Here is an 18,500-nt window from a genome sequence, read left to right on the forward strand (position 1 = left end):
TCGTTGAGGGCTCATTAACTAAAACCAATTACTGAGACGGACAGATTTAATTTTCCACGGACGGTGAAATTAATTCAATGCCATTTTCATATTTCTCATGTATGCGATATTAGCACGATGAATTTCACACACAAAAAGGACCAATCCAATCTATGGGTAGACGATCATACATCAGAAAAAGTACCACGTTAAGATGCATTGATAAAATCGAATTAATTCTTTTATCATGGAACTAAAGGAAATGTATACATATAATTTTATATTATTATAACGTACAATATATAGAGGTATCAAAAATGTTACACATTTTCTTTCTTTAGTCTTTAAAGTTATTAAAATTATATTATTGAATGTTATTATAGCAGTTATATATTAATAAAACATATATGAGAATTATTTTTTCAATTATTCACATCAGAAGTTTTCATAAGATATTAGGTTTTTTATTATTTAAAATTTAAATATTAGAAGTTTTTTTAAATGATTTTATATTTTATCAATTGTGCAAAATTTATACTTTTTTTTTAGGCAATATGATGCTTATTAATGCACGAAAAAAAACTTAGCTAAATTAATATAATAGATAATATAACATACATGTACGATGCATTTTGTAGAAAATCTGATACTGATTTATGTTTATATCAAGAAATCAATTATGAATTTGATGTAATATTTTATGAATTTTAAATGGATAATATAAAATATGTTTGCTTCTCTTTTAAAGATTATGATTATTAAATACTAAGATTTTGTTTTGCGATTTATTTTGTTCAATGGAATCAATAATAATCGTGCGAAAACGACTAAAACAACTAAAAACAGCAGAAAAGAAAGTCAAACCAATAAAGAACAAATCAAGACAAAAACGAAACTTAAGAGCATCTAAGAAGTGTCTTACGATAAATCGCGGTAAAAAAAAAGAATCCACCAATGCAGGAAAAAGAGAGAAATAAATTGTTCCAGACAGGAAGTCGATATATTGATATTTTTTTTCGCACTTCAATATCTATTCAGAGCTTTTTCACAGACTTCCGTGAAAGCTGACTAGCGAAAGTTTGATAAATACAAGCACGTAAGAGAGCGAAATTTTTAAATACAAAATTTATAAAGCATTAAAAGAAATTAGATCATATTATCAGTTATTAATTACGTTACATAAAAATTAAACGAGGTCTCGAAATTTATAAGCAGATGTTTTCTCTATATTATATATAAATCTTTACATATAATTTTATATTTTCATCATTATTCTATTAATTATAATTTTTGATTGATATTTAATATTAATAACGTAATAGTTTTGTTAATTTTTATTCGTGCAAATAAACCGAATATTCAGTGTTGACCAACTATAACTAAATACTAATGGTCGATACCATGACGACACTTATCTCTTCCTGAACACTCTGCGATGAGTCTCTTCGAGGGTCACTCGATCGAAGGAACGCTTCGTGCTGTCATTGTCCCTTTTGAAACTCACCACCGCTTTACTGTATGCAATAAAGCCGGTTATAAAGCAGGATATCGCAACAAAAAATCTCGTTCACTCAAGTGGCCAAAGGATAATTGAATTGAGTCTGCGTATCATAAAAAAATTGAAAGACCTGGGAAGTCTCAGCTATGCGTTAAAAGATGAAAGCTGAAGCAAAGTTTTACAAGTAATACATGTTATTGAAAAAATTGTGAAAAATTAAATTATAACGAAGAGTACTTACTAAGATACAAATTAATAAAATAAAATTCTCAAGCAAAAAAACTTTAAAAAAATGTATGTAAATGAAAACCAAAAATATTTATATAAAATTTCATAATATTAAATTCTAACACAAAAATTCTTTATTATTCTTTTATTGTTTACTGAAACAAATGTTGTATCATCTCATGTTACAGACGCGATATGGAGAACCGACCTCGATTGGATGGTGATACATCGTGATCGTCTGGTATTACTAAGCTTCATGAATCCTATCGGCAACCTGAGCACCCTGACAGGCCCGATAACTCCTCAGCCTTTCGTGACCCTGATCCCGGAAGAAGGCATTAACGAGAATGTCGATGAACTAACTACCCCGACGCCTGATGTAACAAACATGGCGCTTCCTGATGTTGTTGAGACTCGTACTGGAGAGACAACCACCACGTTTGCGACTATTATCCACCCAATCGTCACAGATCCACCTTTACCCAAAACTACCTCGAGCCCTGGCGTAACTTCTGGCAAACCCACTACGACGAGCACCGAAGCGACTTCAACAACTTCGAGAACGACACTGCTTACGAAGAATAGCACCGCAAGACGTCCAACGACGAGGCCCATTACTAGAAACGGCAGTTCGAAAAGCAGATCGAAGGCGAAGAATTTCACGAGGGTATCCACCACAGCGAGACCTTCTAGAACCGCCAATTCAGGAAACATGACGGCTCAGAGCATGTCGTTAACGATGAACAGTCTGGCGGATCTCGATCATCCCGAAAATTTGAATCTGGAACTTCAAACAGGTAAAAATCGATCTATATGTTGTAACTTTATCGCGTTTTGTTCCTTGGAAATTTTTTCGATTGCAAAAATACAATATTTTCGAATAGCAACAAAATTAATAAATATATATGCATTGTAAAAACGGTGGAAAAAAAGACAACTGTACTACATTCACAGAGAAGATGATAGAACGTTTTATTTCACGATGGTCGCATGAAAATGTCATGAACCTATTAACAGAACAATGGGAATTAAAAAGGATATGCATATTTTTTTGTAATGGCTTATAAAATATTCGCGCTAGAGTCGCAGATTTTCATGCGCCCTGTAATGGGAAATAAATATCGTGGAAATATTCGCTCTCGTCAAAAAAAAAAGAGAGATTTATACACTTGGCGTACTTCGTTTTTCAGCCGAATCATACGGCCCGATTACCCTGGAATATCTGAATTACGCCGCAGCACTCGGCGTCTACTCCGTAAGGTATCCCGCCGTCTTCTGGTCGTGCAACAAAGCATTGGGTACAATTTTCAGTCTGCAGCTGGTTGTGAATTCAGCGCAGAGTCTTCTGGCTTACGCCGGAATGTCCGTCCTTTATAAGGTGAGCAGCGCAAAGTATTCAATGCCAGTCAAAACTCGCAGAAAACTTCACTAACGTCTCAATCGTCCGTTCTTCTCGCGTATACCAGGAAATTTATAGTAAAACTTAATAAAACGTTAAGAATTCCGAGAAGCATTGAGAATCTTCAGAAATACATTACGAAACAAGATGTCTGCATTTTATTTAAAAGACCTAAGAAATCGACGAGTAAAATTGAAGAAAAAGTTTGCTAAAAGAATTATAAGAAGAATCCAAAAATTATTATAAAAAAAATTAAAGCGTAATATAAAATAAAATACAGGTTTAACATCGCGTATAACTTACTTTGTTATTATAATATTCTCTCAAGCTTATATTGAGAAAAGAAAAAAAATACACTCATTGTCAGTATTAATATCGTATTTTTTAGATATTTGTTTTCTCGCGTATCTCGCACTAATGATATTGTTACAAAATATATTACCTATATATAATATGTTCCTAGGTTCAAGTGGTAGGTGCCTTAAAGGTCCTGCCGTTTCTTCGGCATCGCACCGTAGCGACGACGAGTACAATTTCGACAATATTCGGAGACTCTTACTTTCTGCTGGACCCTCCGGTAACTCTCGTGCTCTTCGCCCTTTCGTCCTTCCTCGTGCTCTGCTCCAGCATGGCCATGTATTTCTACGCCCACGGCAGGTAAATATTTAGCATGTTGTACGAGAGCTTATTCCACCTTATCGATTAAACTCTGGTAGAGATTACCTGCCAAGCTCTTTCTTCTGCGAGGAAAATTATCTGGCCTATCTACCGTTATCAGATGAGAATAAATAAACGAGTTCGTGCCCTCTTTAGATTACGGAAGGATTATCATCATACCAGGACCAAACAAACGACTTAGCAGTTAATTTCTTTTTTTTAGTGAACCATTTTTAACACTTTATTTTTAAATTTTATTTTTAAATGTAGAAGCATATTCTTATTATAGTATTTTTATACTCTCCTTGAAAAAGTCCATGTGTTTCGTGTTTCAATATTGAACGCAAAAACAATGCATTTTTATCGCGGAATTCAACGACCTCGTAATTTTAGCGTTCCAGTCGGCATTTATTTGACTTGCTAATACGCTAATTTGAAGCAACACTTGAAGTACGCACAAGACAAGCGTGTCTTCCAATAGTACTGTTATTCAGTATAAAACTCAATAGATTCTTCTCTTAATACTTTCCGATCCTTCTTTCTCGGCTTGCCGTATCATACAACAAAGGATAGCAATTAACAATCTCGGTACCGCAGGATATCTCTTTACTGGCTTTGTCTTTAAAAGAGGAAAAGTTTCAATTTAATTCAAAAAATAAAATAAAAATAGAGGAACGAAGTCTGCGTGACATGAAAGATAAAGCATAATTATAAGTTATATAACAATTTTTAAACTGATCGATTCTTCTCTCTCTTTACCATCTTTTATATATTATATAATAGAAAATCGACTTTAATTCTTCTCACAAGAAGTACAACGAAATACAGTTCCAAGATGTCGACATATAATAAAATCGTGGAAATGGAAATCGAGATACAATTCTGACATTTCTCGATTTATTAAAATTAACTCGAGATTTTCAGAAAAAAGGACTTTCAAAGTACAAGTGGCTGGCTGGATTTTTCTTGCTTTGTGTAATTATATGAATGTAGACGACGATAACAAATACGAATATAATGATATGATTGTGTGACTGTACGCAGGTTCACGGCGTTCCTGAACCAAGAACGCGAACGTCGTGTGATCCTGTCGAGGGATAACCGTGACGGCAACGGCTGGGTCTACTTGCCGCACTGCGCCGCCCTGGTCGTGTTCCTGGCGATCGCGATCTGCGGCGCTCCGTTACTCTACGATTACACCGTGGTGTATCGCGGTAGCCTGGACGGTGCCATCCTCGCCTGCATCATCAGCACGATACTCCATCTCTTCCTCTGGCTGTTGCTCTGGATATTTCTCACCATCAAGCAACGCTGGATCTTCAAGCTGCGCGTGACCATCGGACGCGCCACCGTGAGATCCGCGAGGTCGGTCAAACTCGTCACCGACGTCGACCTGCTGTCTGCCAAGGACGAGGAAGATGGCTCAAGCGCACCTTTGCTCGTCGTTGGTAATGGTAGGACTTACACGATCGCCGACAACTCGCCGAAGAGGGCCATCATGAACGTCATACAGAAAGCCGCTATGGAGAGGAAAGCTCGATCGCAGGGTAAGAGAACAGCAGATATATTATATCCATATAAGAAGGAAATACCTTTAAAAAGCAGAGATATATGTATATTACGTAAAGAGTTTTCTTGCTAAAAAAAATTTCTTTTTTTTTGTTTGCGAAGTGAAGAAGAATGGCTAGCAAAGCGTTGTAAAACCGAATGAGCCGTGGGAATTTAAATACTGATCGATGAAAAGTACGCGTCTCTAATACTCGAAAGCGACTCATTCTTTTTCCGCGTTCGTTGCAGGCGGAAATGTCGATGGAGTCGACGGCGAATCGACGGCTGACGGTGATGAGCAGATCTACTGGCTTAGGCCGAAATTACGCCCTTCGCCCGCGCAATCTCCGAGCGACACCGGCGGTGCACCGACGTCTGACAAGGGTTGGCTGAACAAGAAACTCAAGCATAAGGTCACCTTTAACGACCTGCCTAGTACGTCAGGCTCGCGGTAACTACCCTCCTCCCTCCTCTCTCTTGGTGTCTTTGTGTATCTGTTTCTACGCTTTCATCACTCTGCTCATGTTACATTTGTAATACAAGTAGCGCTTTTATACAAATCACCGCACCTAATAGAAATTTGTAGCTATATTTATTTTTTTGTTTGTATATTTTTATGATAAAAAAACTATATTAAAACTATAACAATGTACATGTGTGTGTGTGTTGGAAAGCTTGGGGTTTTATTTCGATAAAATAAGGCATTCTGTCACCTCTATGTTTTACAATCTGCTCTATATAAAATATTTATCTAAATGGCTCACTTTATTATGTCTCATTTATAATGTCTTATTTGTTTCTTTCATTTCGTGTTAATGTTCTCAAGATTCTTTATTCAGAATTGAAATTGATCATGCGTGTGATAATATATAAAAAAATTGTAGAGCTTTTTTTCATACTTTATTTATGCGCATCCATATCTATTCCGCTTAATTTACTATATCCAAATCACCCCGTTTTACCAGTTTCCATCTTTCTTTGAACTTCTTCGGAAATCGTTGTATAATTGCACAACATCGCAAAACAACTTTCAATTGTCATTTCTGATTTTTAGTAATAAGGGAAAAGCCAGACGAGGCGTCGCTGACGGCGGGCCTGACGATGACGGAGATTACGCCACATTACGCGAATTACCGTTAATGAATTCGATGGACCCTGCCGATGATACCACCTCTGAAGAAAACAAGGTAAACTCTAATCCGATGATGTAAATTGATTTATAAACAAATATTATTTTATACTCTATTGTCTTGTTATTACTTTCTTATATGTTAAAAAACATTTAAATTTTTTCTTTTTACATACATAAAAATCTATTATTAAAAATTACGAATTTTAATAATTTTGTGATTTAAAAAAAGATAAATAGTTTCTTAATCATATTTGTTATTTATTATATTTTACTGCACCGCTTTCATCGTACTTTGCGGCTTTTAATTTAAAGATTTTTTTTTGCATTTGACAGTGGCAAAGATGGCCGATAAATCGTAGGAATGGTATACCTAAGTTCAGTAATGTAAGATACACATAATTTTTTTCTATACTTTGACGTAACATCAATTAACTGCGTGTGCATTTTCAACCGTCCACTAACAAATCCTGTGTAATAGACGTGATTTCTAGAATTTATTTGAATGAGTGAATGATCATAATATAAATAAATTAATATATAGATATAATTAATTAATAGATTTTTCTTTTTAATATAATTACATGTTATAATATTATTATTGAAAAAATAGTATATATCTAATAGTTACATAAAATAGTTTGTGTTATTAATAGATATTATAAAAAAACCGATAATAAATATTCTATAAACAGATCTTTTTGTATAGAGCCTTCGTTTTTTAATATGTCTTCAATTAATTATGTATTATTATAGTCACTTTTAATTAATATGTACGATTATACATAATCATATGTGTGACAAAAAATATATTAACATTTACATATATAATAGAATTACAGAAAGTTTTCGACAGCTTGGCAGTTAGGCAATAAATAGTTGGCAGTGTGTCGCAAGTTTAATTTTATACAAAAATACATGATTATACTCTTCTCCCAGTTTTTGTTTACCGATATTTTTAATCGTTACGCATGAAACTAAAGCATCATCGTGCGAATACTAACAGTATCGCCTTTTGACAGTTGCTCGAGTGCGTGAACGACGATCAAGTGACTTACTATGCGAGTGCGAATCGCGATCTGCAACCATCGGAAGGTGATCCCTCGCCCCTTTTAACTCCCGATCCTTTACCCGATCCTCCGGAAGAACCGCTTCCGCTACCACCTCCGACTCCGACCTCCGCACCAACCACCGATATTGTCACGGCGCCACTAACTACAAACGTCCAGGTACTAACAACCTTAACCGCGCATTGTCTAGTCCACGTAGACGAAGACACGAGGTTGTCATTGCACTGGAGATATTTGGCATTCATTTAAATATCCTTAATTCATTAATAATTATACATATGCAATCGAATGTTTATTATGTATTTATTTATGGATAACTTTCTCTACTAATTCCATTTTTCTTAATAAATTAGAATGATCCTTAATTAGAATAATCCTCGTAGAATTGTGCATCGACAATCTCACATGCATCGTTTGCAATGTTCAAGACTCTGCATGCAACTCCATATTATCCTTTATATCCTTATGTAGCCAAAACCATAAAATATTAATATAGAATGAGAAAATCAAAGTATCAAAGAAAAGTAGACTGCAATGTATAATTAACTCAATGTATTGTTGCATCGTCTGCCCACGTATTCTAGTACTATATGTCGGCCACACCTTAGCAGAACTGCAATCATAAATCAGCTTCCGATGATATTTTCCAGATGAACGGCGGACAGACGCCGCGATGTCTGCGCCGCGCAGATTCGGGGATGCCGCACGACGAACTGACACCACGCTCGGACTCGTCTAACTCGCCGCCCTTGGACGCCGTAGGTGTCGGCGGGGCCGGCTCGGTCACCGGACACAGCAACACCAGCAGCAACAGCGAGACGTCAAGCGGCGTGCATAGTAACGCGAGCAACGCGAGCAACGTCAGCCACAGCAGCTCCCAACGCCGGGCGACCAGCGTGGACGACCTGACCGGGGAGCCACGCGAGGAACCGCGAGAGCAGTGGCGCAGTTGTTCTCTTCAGCGTGGCACTCAGCCACCCACAGCGAACACGACCTTCTCGCCACCCAACAGCCGCCCCGGCACCAGCCAGTCCTTCTCCTCGCCGCAGTACGTGAACCACGTGCCGCCGTTCAGCAACCAGGCCAGCAACGAGATCGGCTGCCCGGCAGGTCATCCTCGAGAATCCGAACGAGGCGACGGTCGTGATTCGTCGCAAGCTCTCGAGAGCGAAGCTGACGGATCCGCTGAACGCGAACGAGGAACCATTTGGCCGGTCCACTAACATGCGGATGACCTCGTTCACCGAGAACAACGACATTCGCATTCAGGCCTCGTCCGCGACCCTGCCGCACTATCCCACGCAGCCTATCGTCACCTATCCGCACTGCTCGACGATGCCGTTGCCGCACGCGTCTCACAGCGTGGCCGCGGCGAACATGAGCGGCGGATCCACTGGCAGCTGCGGCTCCGTGCCGAGGCATACTTTCGTGCCACCGCAGGTTCACACCACCATGCCGGCGCATACGACGCTGCCGTCGCATCACAACGGCGTCAGGCTGCTCCATAACGCTACCGCCAATCCGTTCGTCAAGAGATTCCCGCAGGTGCAGTTGCACAGCCAGTCCTGGGGCCTGCCGGGTCATCATACCTTCCCGCAGATGCCACAGAGCAACAACAAGCTCACGGTCACCGCGCAGATCCGACAGAGCGACCGGGACTCGGCCAACTTCTCCATGGCCAGCAGCGGGGATTCCGACACGTGTTTGCCGCATTAAAATGCGCGAGGACTTCCTCCCGGTGTAGGTGTTAGAGATCCACTGAAAACTCGAATCGCATCTGAGTGTGTCAGGGTGATATTTGGTATTTTCGTAATGACATTTTACTCTACTGATATCGTTATCAGGAGGGGTTGTAGTTTCCAGACATGACGTGACATCGATGTCACGATGTCCTCCAAGGGCATATTTCAAAGAGATGAAGGAGAAGTGATAGAAACGTAACTGGCAGGCAAAAAGAAGTTTTTTGCGCGAACTCGAGATGAGCTGTTGTGAATATTTCGCTTTGAATCTTTAGGACTCATGCAAAATTGTACTATGTACGTATTTAATGTGTCGCATTATCAGATATGTATCTCATTAGAAGAGGCTTTTTATGTGCTTTATATCTCTTGCTAACATATGCCGAAATTTAAAGGAAAGGGAATCAAATTAAGATTGAAATGACATATCACGACATTTCTGCCGTTTGTTAGCGAATAAACATGGCATTCCTCGACACGTGTTACCTCTATTTTTTTACAATCAGATCTAACACGATAAGATCTCATCTGATTATTTATATATAAGTATGTCTATGATATTAATGTAGAATTTATTATGCATAAATCACGTGCAAACAAAAATTCCATTTATTTGAGTAAACAATGTGCGTGAAAGAGATAAAGAGAAAGTATAAATATCGCACAGATAGCTTATATAAATATAATAACTGTAATTTAATGGCACCAATTTCGTTACATACATATCTTATACGTTGTGATCTCTCTATTTTAATCACGGAGCAATAAAAGAAAATATCTGAAGAAAGCGGGAATATTAATATAAATAAATAATAAAATAATAGATACTGGATCAAAAATTTTCATTTTGTTTTAATGCAAAATACTCTTAAAGCATGCAACAATAAATAATTGTTATGCAAATTATTATGTAATACATCCATATGCAATTTAAAGGAAAAAATTATAATTAACATGACGAATATATCAGTAATATTAAATCTCTACTCGAGTTTGCGCAAATGTCTTTTGATAAGGGTCAAATGCATGCTTATATAGTTAAAATCTTTTCCATTATATTATCTCACGGGGCAGAAGTGTGTTCGACGTATCGAGAAAATCAGCGCTTTGCCGCCACTTAATTACGAAAATGAAACGGAAGGCGAGAGTGAGAATAATAATAGTTATCCCATTTTAGATATGGAAAAAGTTATCGTGTTGTCCTAAATAAAATTCGTGTATAGAGTGAATTAAGAATTTAGTCGAGTAAGAGAAAATGTGGAAACAACTCGGGTCGCTCCTTTGTAAGCATACGCTTTTGTATTAATAATTAAGATCTTTTTTCTACTGAGATATTATAATTGTAAATTTTGTTAAACCGTAATTTGTACACACACACATTGCTAATTGTTTATTTATACTGTGACTTTTAATGAGTCAGTTATATGCGATAAGATTAAAAATAGCATTCTCACGTTGAATGCATATTCAAACTGTGCGCAATACGTATTTATTTTTTGTTTGCTTTTAGTCTTTCTTGTTTCTTTTTTTTTTTTTTTTTTTTATAGATTTACTGTATTATCAGGTTCGTCATCGAGATGAATGTTTATTTGTCGAATTTTCTACTAATTGTATGTTTTAGCATTAGAAATTGTGCACGAGATAGTACGTGTTAAGCGATTTTATATGAGTTATTATAAAATGCAGTGCAGATTGCAATCGTACGATGTGCGGCCTTGATAAGATTTGCGGTACATTATACAAATATACCGTTATAATAAATCTTATGGCTTGATATAACTTTCCGCCTTCTATAATAATCATGTCGTACGATTTGCGATATCGACAGTGCCATCGAAATTACTAAGCACACAATTAGCATAAATCAGAGGAAAGGAACTATTCTGTATATGTAATATATATAAGTAAAAACTGAAGATGATTTATCGCGAAAATAGTGTGCGCTATTTATTTATATGTGAGCGTTATAACTCTATTTTTTGTTAGAAAATTTGCACAAAATGCACTCGCTTGCGAGAGAAATTTCGTATATCTTATTTTATCTTTTTTTCTTTTGAGATTTCTCTCTATCTGTTGATATTATTTAAGTCAATACAACGAGTATTTATTTAACGCCTGCGAAAGAATCGTTAACGCACTATAAGAAAAGAATGACAGGCGCAATCTATGGCAAATGAAACGATTACTGCCACTTAATCGTAAAGATCTACAGATCTCCATTATACGTATATTTACTTATTTCATCGACTGCCATGTTATTTCGTCCTTTCGTGAATATAAGTAATCACTCGTACTCGTTTACTTGTACCTAGCATTTACTTGTGCGTATGCTATGGGTACATGCGTAAAAGATAAATAAAATTAATAAATAAAATAAAGCATAGGTTCGCTAAGTTGCGTTCTTTCGCGACTATATATCACTTTATGAGACGCGTGATGGCAGAGACTGGTCTCGCAAAGACGCATCATATCCTCGAGTCTTTCCTCGCAATCTAATGTAATAAATATCGCTGCATATATTATGACGCAACGTTCGTTTCATATTCCTCCGCTTCTCGATAATTCTCCCGGAAAGATTGTATTCAAGTCAGTTTCATACTCCATTAATATACGCTAATATTAAAAAAAAGTATTGCATCTCATGAGAATAATAAAGCATCTTTGATTTGTAATCACTTGTGACAATATAATCAAATTCGATTTCTCCAAAACAGAAACGAATTCGGTTATATGTGAGTCAGCAAACTTTCCGTTAGATTGCGACGAGCTTAAAAAGGATATATGGAACTCTAACGTAAGTTGAATTCAGACAAATGGAGTTACATTGCTTCAATTAAAATCGAAATAAATAATCCGTGCGATATTTAATTTGTAACAATGAGGAATATTATTAATTGAGTCCACTGGTTTACAAATTTATTCGAATAATACGTAAAATTTGTCAATTTGTAAAAGCGATATTGTTATTATTGTACATCAGATATGTTATTATATATATTATCAACTTTACTATACAAACTTGTACGTATCATTTCTCGAAGTAAATGAAACGGTACACTTATTTGATAAATGTAAAAACACTTTTTGTAATCATCGATGATGGAAGCATGAACGCAATTGATAAACAAATAGTATTATGCGATTGTATGCCAGTGTAGCATGTGACTGTTAGCGAAAAAAATTTACGCATTCCATAAAAATGACTGCAACAATAAAAAGAAAGTATGAGCCTTTTTAAGACATTATTCGGAACTCATACTTCGAGATGAGATAATGCAATATAAAACCAAATGTCTGTATTTTTCAATATCTTCCAGTTGTACTAGAAATAGCAGTGTTCCCAGCCTTGTTCATAAAATATTTCTGTTACAAGTTGTTATGCGAGCAGATATATTAATAGCTTACAAGATTATAGACCTATTCTGGAAAATTTTGCGCTTTCCATTTACTTAAGATATGCGAGAGAAAATGTGATGAGTAATCTGAGTGCAAATCGAGCAGGTTGTAATAATTGACCTTAAACACTGTATCAAGAAGATACTTCATTCTATCACAGTATATTAGCATCTAGATATTCACGTGAATTTACAACTTCTCGAAATATCGGATTGTAGTGCAGTTAAATTTCGAGTCTCCAATTTTTTCTAAAGCAGGAATATACGTATTGTCTTGTAAGATGTGAAACGCACTTATCGAAGCACAAGAGATCGACCAATTGATCACGAGCGGCAAGTCAGATACTTTTATACGACTTAAAAAATGAGCGCTTTGTCATTTGCCGATCGTACATATCATCTCGCAAGGACCATACATTTCGCGAAAACATTTACGAGGATACTCAAGCAATAGCACACGAAGCATCAATCAAGGGCTGGACCAGACTTCTTAATGATCAATGAGCTCTAATAATATCCAACGCAGTACGCGAATATTTTTTAATGGCTATTTTCAATACGCTAATAGACGAGAAGAAGAATAGAATTTTGGTAGGAAGAGTTTTGGATAGAAATTTGGAAGGATCTTTATTCTGTCTTTCTCGATCATAGTCCCGATATAGTCCAATAATGCTCTCTACCCTTGATTCTGTTTCAAAGTAGATATTTAACGCTAGAATCACATATTTTTGTCAATGCAAGTACATGACACTCTTCTCCACAAATCCGTTTTCGTTATCAAGAAATCTTCGTTGCAACACTTATTTTTAGTCAACGTGTGTTATAAATTTCCGATTTAAGAATATATAATATTATTAATGTTAACAATTCAATAGTATCATCTATCTCATAATATTTTTAATTTATTTAAATAATATAATTTGATATTTTTTTACAAACTTTTTTCAACTTGTATATTTATTCTTTATTTTTTGTATAATAAAAAAGAAATTTTCATTATGTATTCATTATAGATAAAATTTTTTATTTATTTAATTTCTAATTTTTCATTATTAATTATTTTATAATAATTTTATATATTAGGTTTTCTTAAATTTATTTCGAAAAATTTTTTTAATTGTTTATTGCGATGATATAAAATGAAATTACTCAAATCATTTATCGATTATTTTTAACATTTTTTAGAGAATCATAGGGAAAAAAACATATAGCTTAGACTCTTCTAACATTTATAATTTATCAAACATTCAACGAAGATTTCTGATACCGCAAGAACATGTATGCACAATCGATATATCATTGATTGCGCCGTTGCAACCGCCGTTGATACAATTTTTGAAAAATGCACACGGCAGTAGTAGCACAAAGAAAGAAATCTATCTTTTGATAACTGCACCATAAATGCGACGGATATTGCTGCGGCGTAATCGCAACGACTATCATAGAAATAGTTATCGTCGACAATAGGGCGCATGCATCTCTTGACTTATAATTAGAATATATATCTCCAGCTTTATTTATAAAAAATGTAATTTAAAATACAAAATTTGATCTATTTATTTGATATTAAATAGAAAAAATATTTTCTCATTTTACAGTTTCGATAAAAAAATCAAGTTACTTTTATTATCTTTTTTTTTTTTTTCATGTCTTCTAAAAGAACAGACATTCATATCTCGCTGTTTTATTCGTATGCAGAATTTTTTCTTACAAATTTACATATATATATATTTAAATGTAAAGCATATCTATCATATGTCAACACAATTTCTAGAGATGCTCGTCCCGCTCTCGACGATTTCGCTTCGTTATATTTGCATTAAAATCATGTAGTCGACGTCGACGTACGCGAGAAATCGAGCGCGGCGATGAGAGATACAAAAGCTGCCTCTCGCAGAAATATTTTTTTACCGTCTAGTGTCAGCGACCGTACTCTAATTCGTTTTAGATCCGGCTAGAACCTAGACGTAGGTATGTGACCGTAGACAGTCGAGGAAGGCTCCGCACCGGGGGCGTTTCGGAAGCAAGGAATTATTGCTATTGTCATGATAAGCATCCTTGAATCGCTTGTATCTTGACTCGTTGACGAGAGTATAATCTTAACTAGAATATATATTTATTTATATAATATATATATTTAATTGTTGGCAAAGTATTTTACATTATGCATATCGTTACAACACTGCAATAAAAAGGAAACAATACTATAATAGATCTGCAAATCCTTTTACAAAAGATAATTATTTCAATAGATTAACAGATATTTTAATCCTTATCTGCAGACACTTCTATTCATTTAAAATAAATATTTAACAACGTCAAATCGGAATAAGAAATTTTCCATGAAAAATAGATGGAATCCACATAATTTTGACATTTTTATATAAGATTTATAAACTCGTCTACACAGAGTTAAGGAACACGAAGCTAGTGATACTAAAAGAAAAAAACTGACTGATCAAAATATTTTTTTTTCTTATTATTTTAATCATTGATCATGCAAAATCCTTGGTTCCACAGCAAGAGCGTTGACGAAAGAGCCGGTCAGAGCCCTCCAAAAAAAAAAATAAAAAGAATCGCGTCCCAGGAACGTGTGTATAATCGCGAGAGAGAGAAAGAGAGAGAGAAAGAGAAAGCGCTTAATTGATGTGTCATTATTGACGGCTCCTCCGAAATACCTGTAAATATTTAAGAGTCGTGTTAAGAGTGGAGAGAATCGCGAGAGTGCGAATGGAATGAATGCGTGCGTGTGAGAGCGCGAGCGAGACGGACACATATACAGCGAATGTGTACGAATAATTGTATAAAGACTGATTAGATTAGCCTCGGTATTTATTCGAACTAAACGATTGTAAACGCTACCGCTTTGCGCGCCCCAAAATATACTCACGGAGCACGATGCCAAAGCTATTTTTTTTTCTTTTTTTAAATGAAAAATCGACGTACACTCCTCGTCATGTCCTGTATACGCTCGCGAGATTTTCTTCTTTTTCAATGCTATTTCCCGATTAATCCGAAGCATATATAATTAGGCTTCTCGCAAGTTTTTGATTCTCGAGAAATATTTATCATGCTGGCCTACTAATCTTTTATAATCCGGAAAAATATTCTTTTTCCCCAAAGTGTAAAATGTTCGCTTCGTGTATTTCGTTCAGTTGCGCGCGTGTGTTTTCAAACATACAGCCTCGATATATCGAGAAAAATGAAAGAGTGATGGCTGAAAGCACACAGGAATCTGTAATATGTTTCGCGAACGAGTTACGTTATTTTCTATATATACTTGAATTTAGATACTTTAATAACCGATGATCTCCGACACGTTCTGACCATCGTGCTCGAATATGTATGAACGCAGCAAGGGCAGAGGAAAGAATGACACGCGCGATTATTAACAGCGACATTTATTATCGTCACAACGTATCAATATTATTCAATGCATCGTATAAACCAGTAAACTAAATGTAAACTTTGTATATTCATTTACTAAGAGAATAAAAGTAAATTATTCGCTGAATATCCGCACGAGATATTTTCCTCCCCTCGATCTATCTTATGAAAATTAAAGTTTTTTTTCATCTTTGTTTTTATTGTATAACTATATGTTTTCTATCGACAAATTGCAATGATTATAATATAATGTTAAAGTTCTAAATATTAAATATTCACAAATTTTCCATGAGCGCTCGAGCTCTTTTTAATTCTGAAAAGAGACGAAGAAAGAGAAGATGAAGAAAAGAGAATATTTCGTAATAAACTATATATAATGTATGAAACTGAAAATTCCATAATATATAAAATAGATTTAAGATATAAAGAGAATATTCCATAATAAACTATGCTATATTAAAGTCAAAAATTCGTCGTATATAAAAATGGATTTAAAATTATGTAATTAAAAAAAAATAAATTATATACTCATACCTTTCAACAATACTTGCACATCATCTTTCGAGATATTTATAGTGGAATCTTCTTCATTGCCGTCTATTTTCTTCAATTTTAATGCCACTGTAGAAACAGGCGAAGTACTATCGCAAGGTAACACTTCGATGGAGGACAAGCGACTGACTACAAAAGTAAGTTGGAGGTAAATTTTAACACACGTAAATTACATTATTTGGATAGAAAAATATCATCGTATACATTTAAAGATATAACAATATAATCTAGCAGAAAGAGAACAATCTCTAAATTAGACAAAGATATTTTTTATTCCAAGAATTAAAGCTGATGCTCAAATTTCTTAAAATATTTTCTAATCTTACACAGAGAGAGTTTTCTCTTAGCATTTATCCTGAAAATCATAGTAATCGTGAGACAATATGGTAGTAAACGAATTTTATAATAGTTTCTCTGATTAAAAAAATATTTGCCATGATAAAAAATATTAATATCTACTACAATAAGATATAAAACATGTTCGATTAATTTTACTATGTACGTATTAATATTTGTTATTGTGGTAAATATTTAATCAGAGAAACTCTTATAAAATTCTTCCAATACAATATTGTCTATTGATTTCCAGGGTAAATTTGAAGAGAAAATTCCTTTCGTGTAAACAAAAACGTAGAATTTAGAGCAATCACCTCTTAAAGATTGAGACGAAAGGACAGCCGTGATCTGAGAGCAGTGATCTGTGTGAAGTCTTGCTACAGCAGTGCTATGCTCTCGCGGTAGTCCTAATTGTTGCAGCTCGTTGCTCAAGTCAGCAGCAGAAACACCATAACGGGCGGAAGATGTAAAGATCAATTCAAGAGCGGCTACCATTGCTTTTGCATCATTCACATCTGAATAAGACAAGAATGTGTCTATACTTTTTTTTATCTTTCAATTATTTTTATCACGCGATTTAATTTTATGATCGTAATAATGGCAGATGCATTAAATATTATACGCACCAAGTTTAGCGTCTTGTGTGATCTTTTTTATCTTTTCCTCCTAAAAAAATTTAACGTGATTAAGGGTAATCTTATATAAAATAGAAAATAATATGCATATATGTACACTATAATATATATATGTACTCTGTAATATATATGTGTATAAAAAGTTCAATTATTTTAAGTATTTATAATCGTTTCTTTTTTATTTTATATTTAACTTCAAATAATTAATTTAAATTTATAAGAAATAATTCAAATCACATCTCAATATCTTTAATAGTTAAAAAAAGCATTTTGTTTCATACAACAAATTTTAACGATATAAGGAATACTATATTTAAAATAAATTTTCTTAATTTTTTGTCTATAAAATGTTGACGACAAAATAATTTTAAATTAAATGTTAACGATAAATTGTAACTTACGTCAAGTTCTCCTTCGGTCAAATATTTAGCCACTGCTTGACCTAACATTTTCATTTTAATCGAAGTCTAGAAATGAAATATGAAATTTTGAAAAAGATTGTCTAAATGTTTCTAACTTCTAACAGTTCTAACGTTACATTTAAATTATTAGAACTGTATAAATCTATACGTATAAATCTATATTCAAAAACAAAATTGTATATTAAGTCATAAATTGAACAATACCATTCGCGAAAGTGTATTAATTTCCGCCAACAACCAATCAGGACAATCGCCGTCACCAAGAAATCTGAATCTCTAATATAAAATACACATATTAAAATTATATAATAATAATCTATATCCTATTTTACAAATTTACAAGTTTATTTTTTACAAAATTTTATTTATTTGAAATATTACAATAAAAAATTAATTTTTGCAACATAATAATTATATGAGTTTAAAAACTTACCATTTTGATTAATATCCTAGCTTGTGTTCACACTGATTTCGTTTCTTTTCACCTGAAAGATTATAAGCAATTCTTATAAATTAAATTATATAT

At 34.5% G+C, this 18,500-nt stretch overlaps 2 protein-coding genes across 4 annotated transcripts in view; one reads left to right on the forward strand and one right to left on the reverse strand.

Annotated features, from left to right (window-relative positions):
* The window catches only part of tinc (transmembrane protein tincar), a 43,109-nt gene extending 26,953 nt beyond the window's left edge, over positions 1-16,156 (forward strand). Inside the window, 9 exon segments of the mRNA XM_085486707.1 lie at positions 1,894-2,502; positions 2,896-3,083; positions 3,568-3,761; positions 4,806-5,308; positions 5,559-5,760; positions 6,364-6,496; positions 6,775-6,825; positions 8,159-8,617; positions 8,619-16,156. Of these exon segments, the coding sequence (XP_085342833.1) occupies positions 1,894-2,502; positions 2,896-3,083; positions 3,568-3,761; positions 4,806-5,308; positions 5,559-5,760; positions 6,364-6,496; positions 6,775-6,825; positions 8,159-8,617; positions 8,619-9,224 (2,945 nt within the window). The 3' untranslated portion in view covers positions 9,225-16,156.
* Positions 14,563-18,500, reverse strand: part of LOC114937858 (COMM domain-containing protein 4) — a 113,595-nt gene continuing 109,657 nt past the window's right edge. For 2 of the 3 annotated variants that reach the window (XM_085486710.1, XM_029311521.2), the window contains 7 exons: positions 18,408-18,459; positions 18,179-18,250; positions 17,954-18,019; positions 17,544-17,583; positions 17,232-17,432; positions 16,564-16,710; positions 14,563-15,320 (listed from right to left, as the gene is read on the reverse strand). In XM_085486710.1, coding sequence (XP_085342836.1) covers positions 15,187-15,320; positions 16,564-16,710; positions 17,232-17,432; positions 17,544-17,583; positions 17,954-18,019; positions 18,179-18,250; positions 18,408-18,410 — 663 coding nt within the window. In that variant the 5' untranslated portion in view covers positions 18,411-18,459 and the 3' untranslated portion in view covers positions 14,563-15,186. Of the gene's footprint in view, positions 15,321-16,027; positions 16,343-16,563; positions 16,711-17,231; positions 17,433-17,543; positions 17,584-17,953; positions 18,020-18,178; positions 18,251-18,407; positions 18,460-18,500 lie in introns of those variants that run through there. The other variant, XM_029311523.2, reaches the window with a different exon arrangement.

This window comes from Nylanderia fulva, unplaced genomic scaffold (assembly GCF_048542155.1).
Source record: "Nylanderia fulva isolate GAGA-0341 unplaced genomic scaffold, ASM4854215v1 Scaffold47, whole genome shotgun sequence".
In the NCBI taxonomy this organism is placed as follows: domain Eukaryota; kingdom Metazoa; phylum Arthropoda; class Insecta; order Hymenoptera; family Formicidae; genus Nylanderia; species Nylanderia fulva.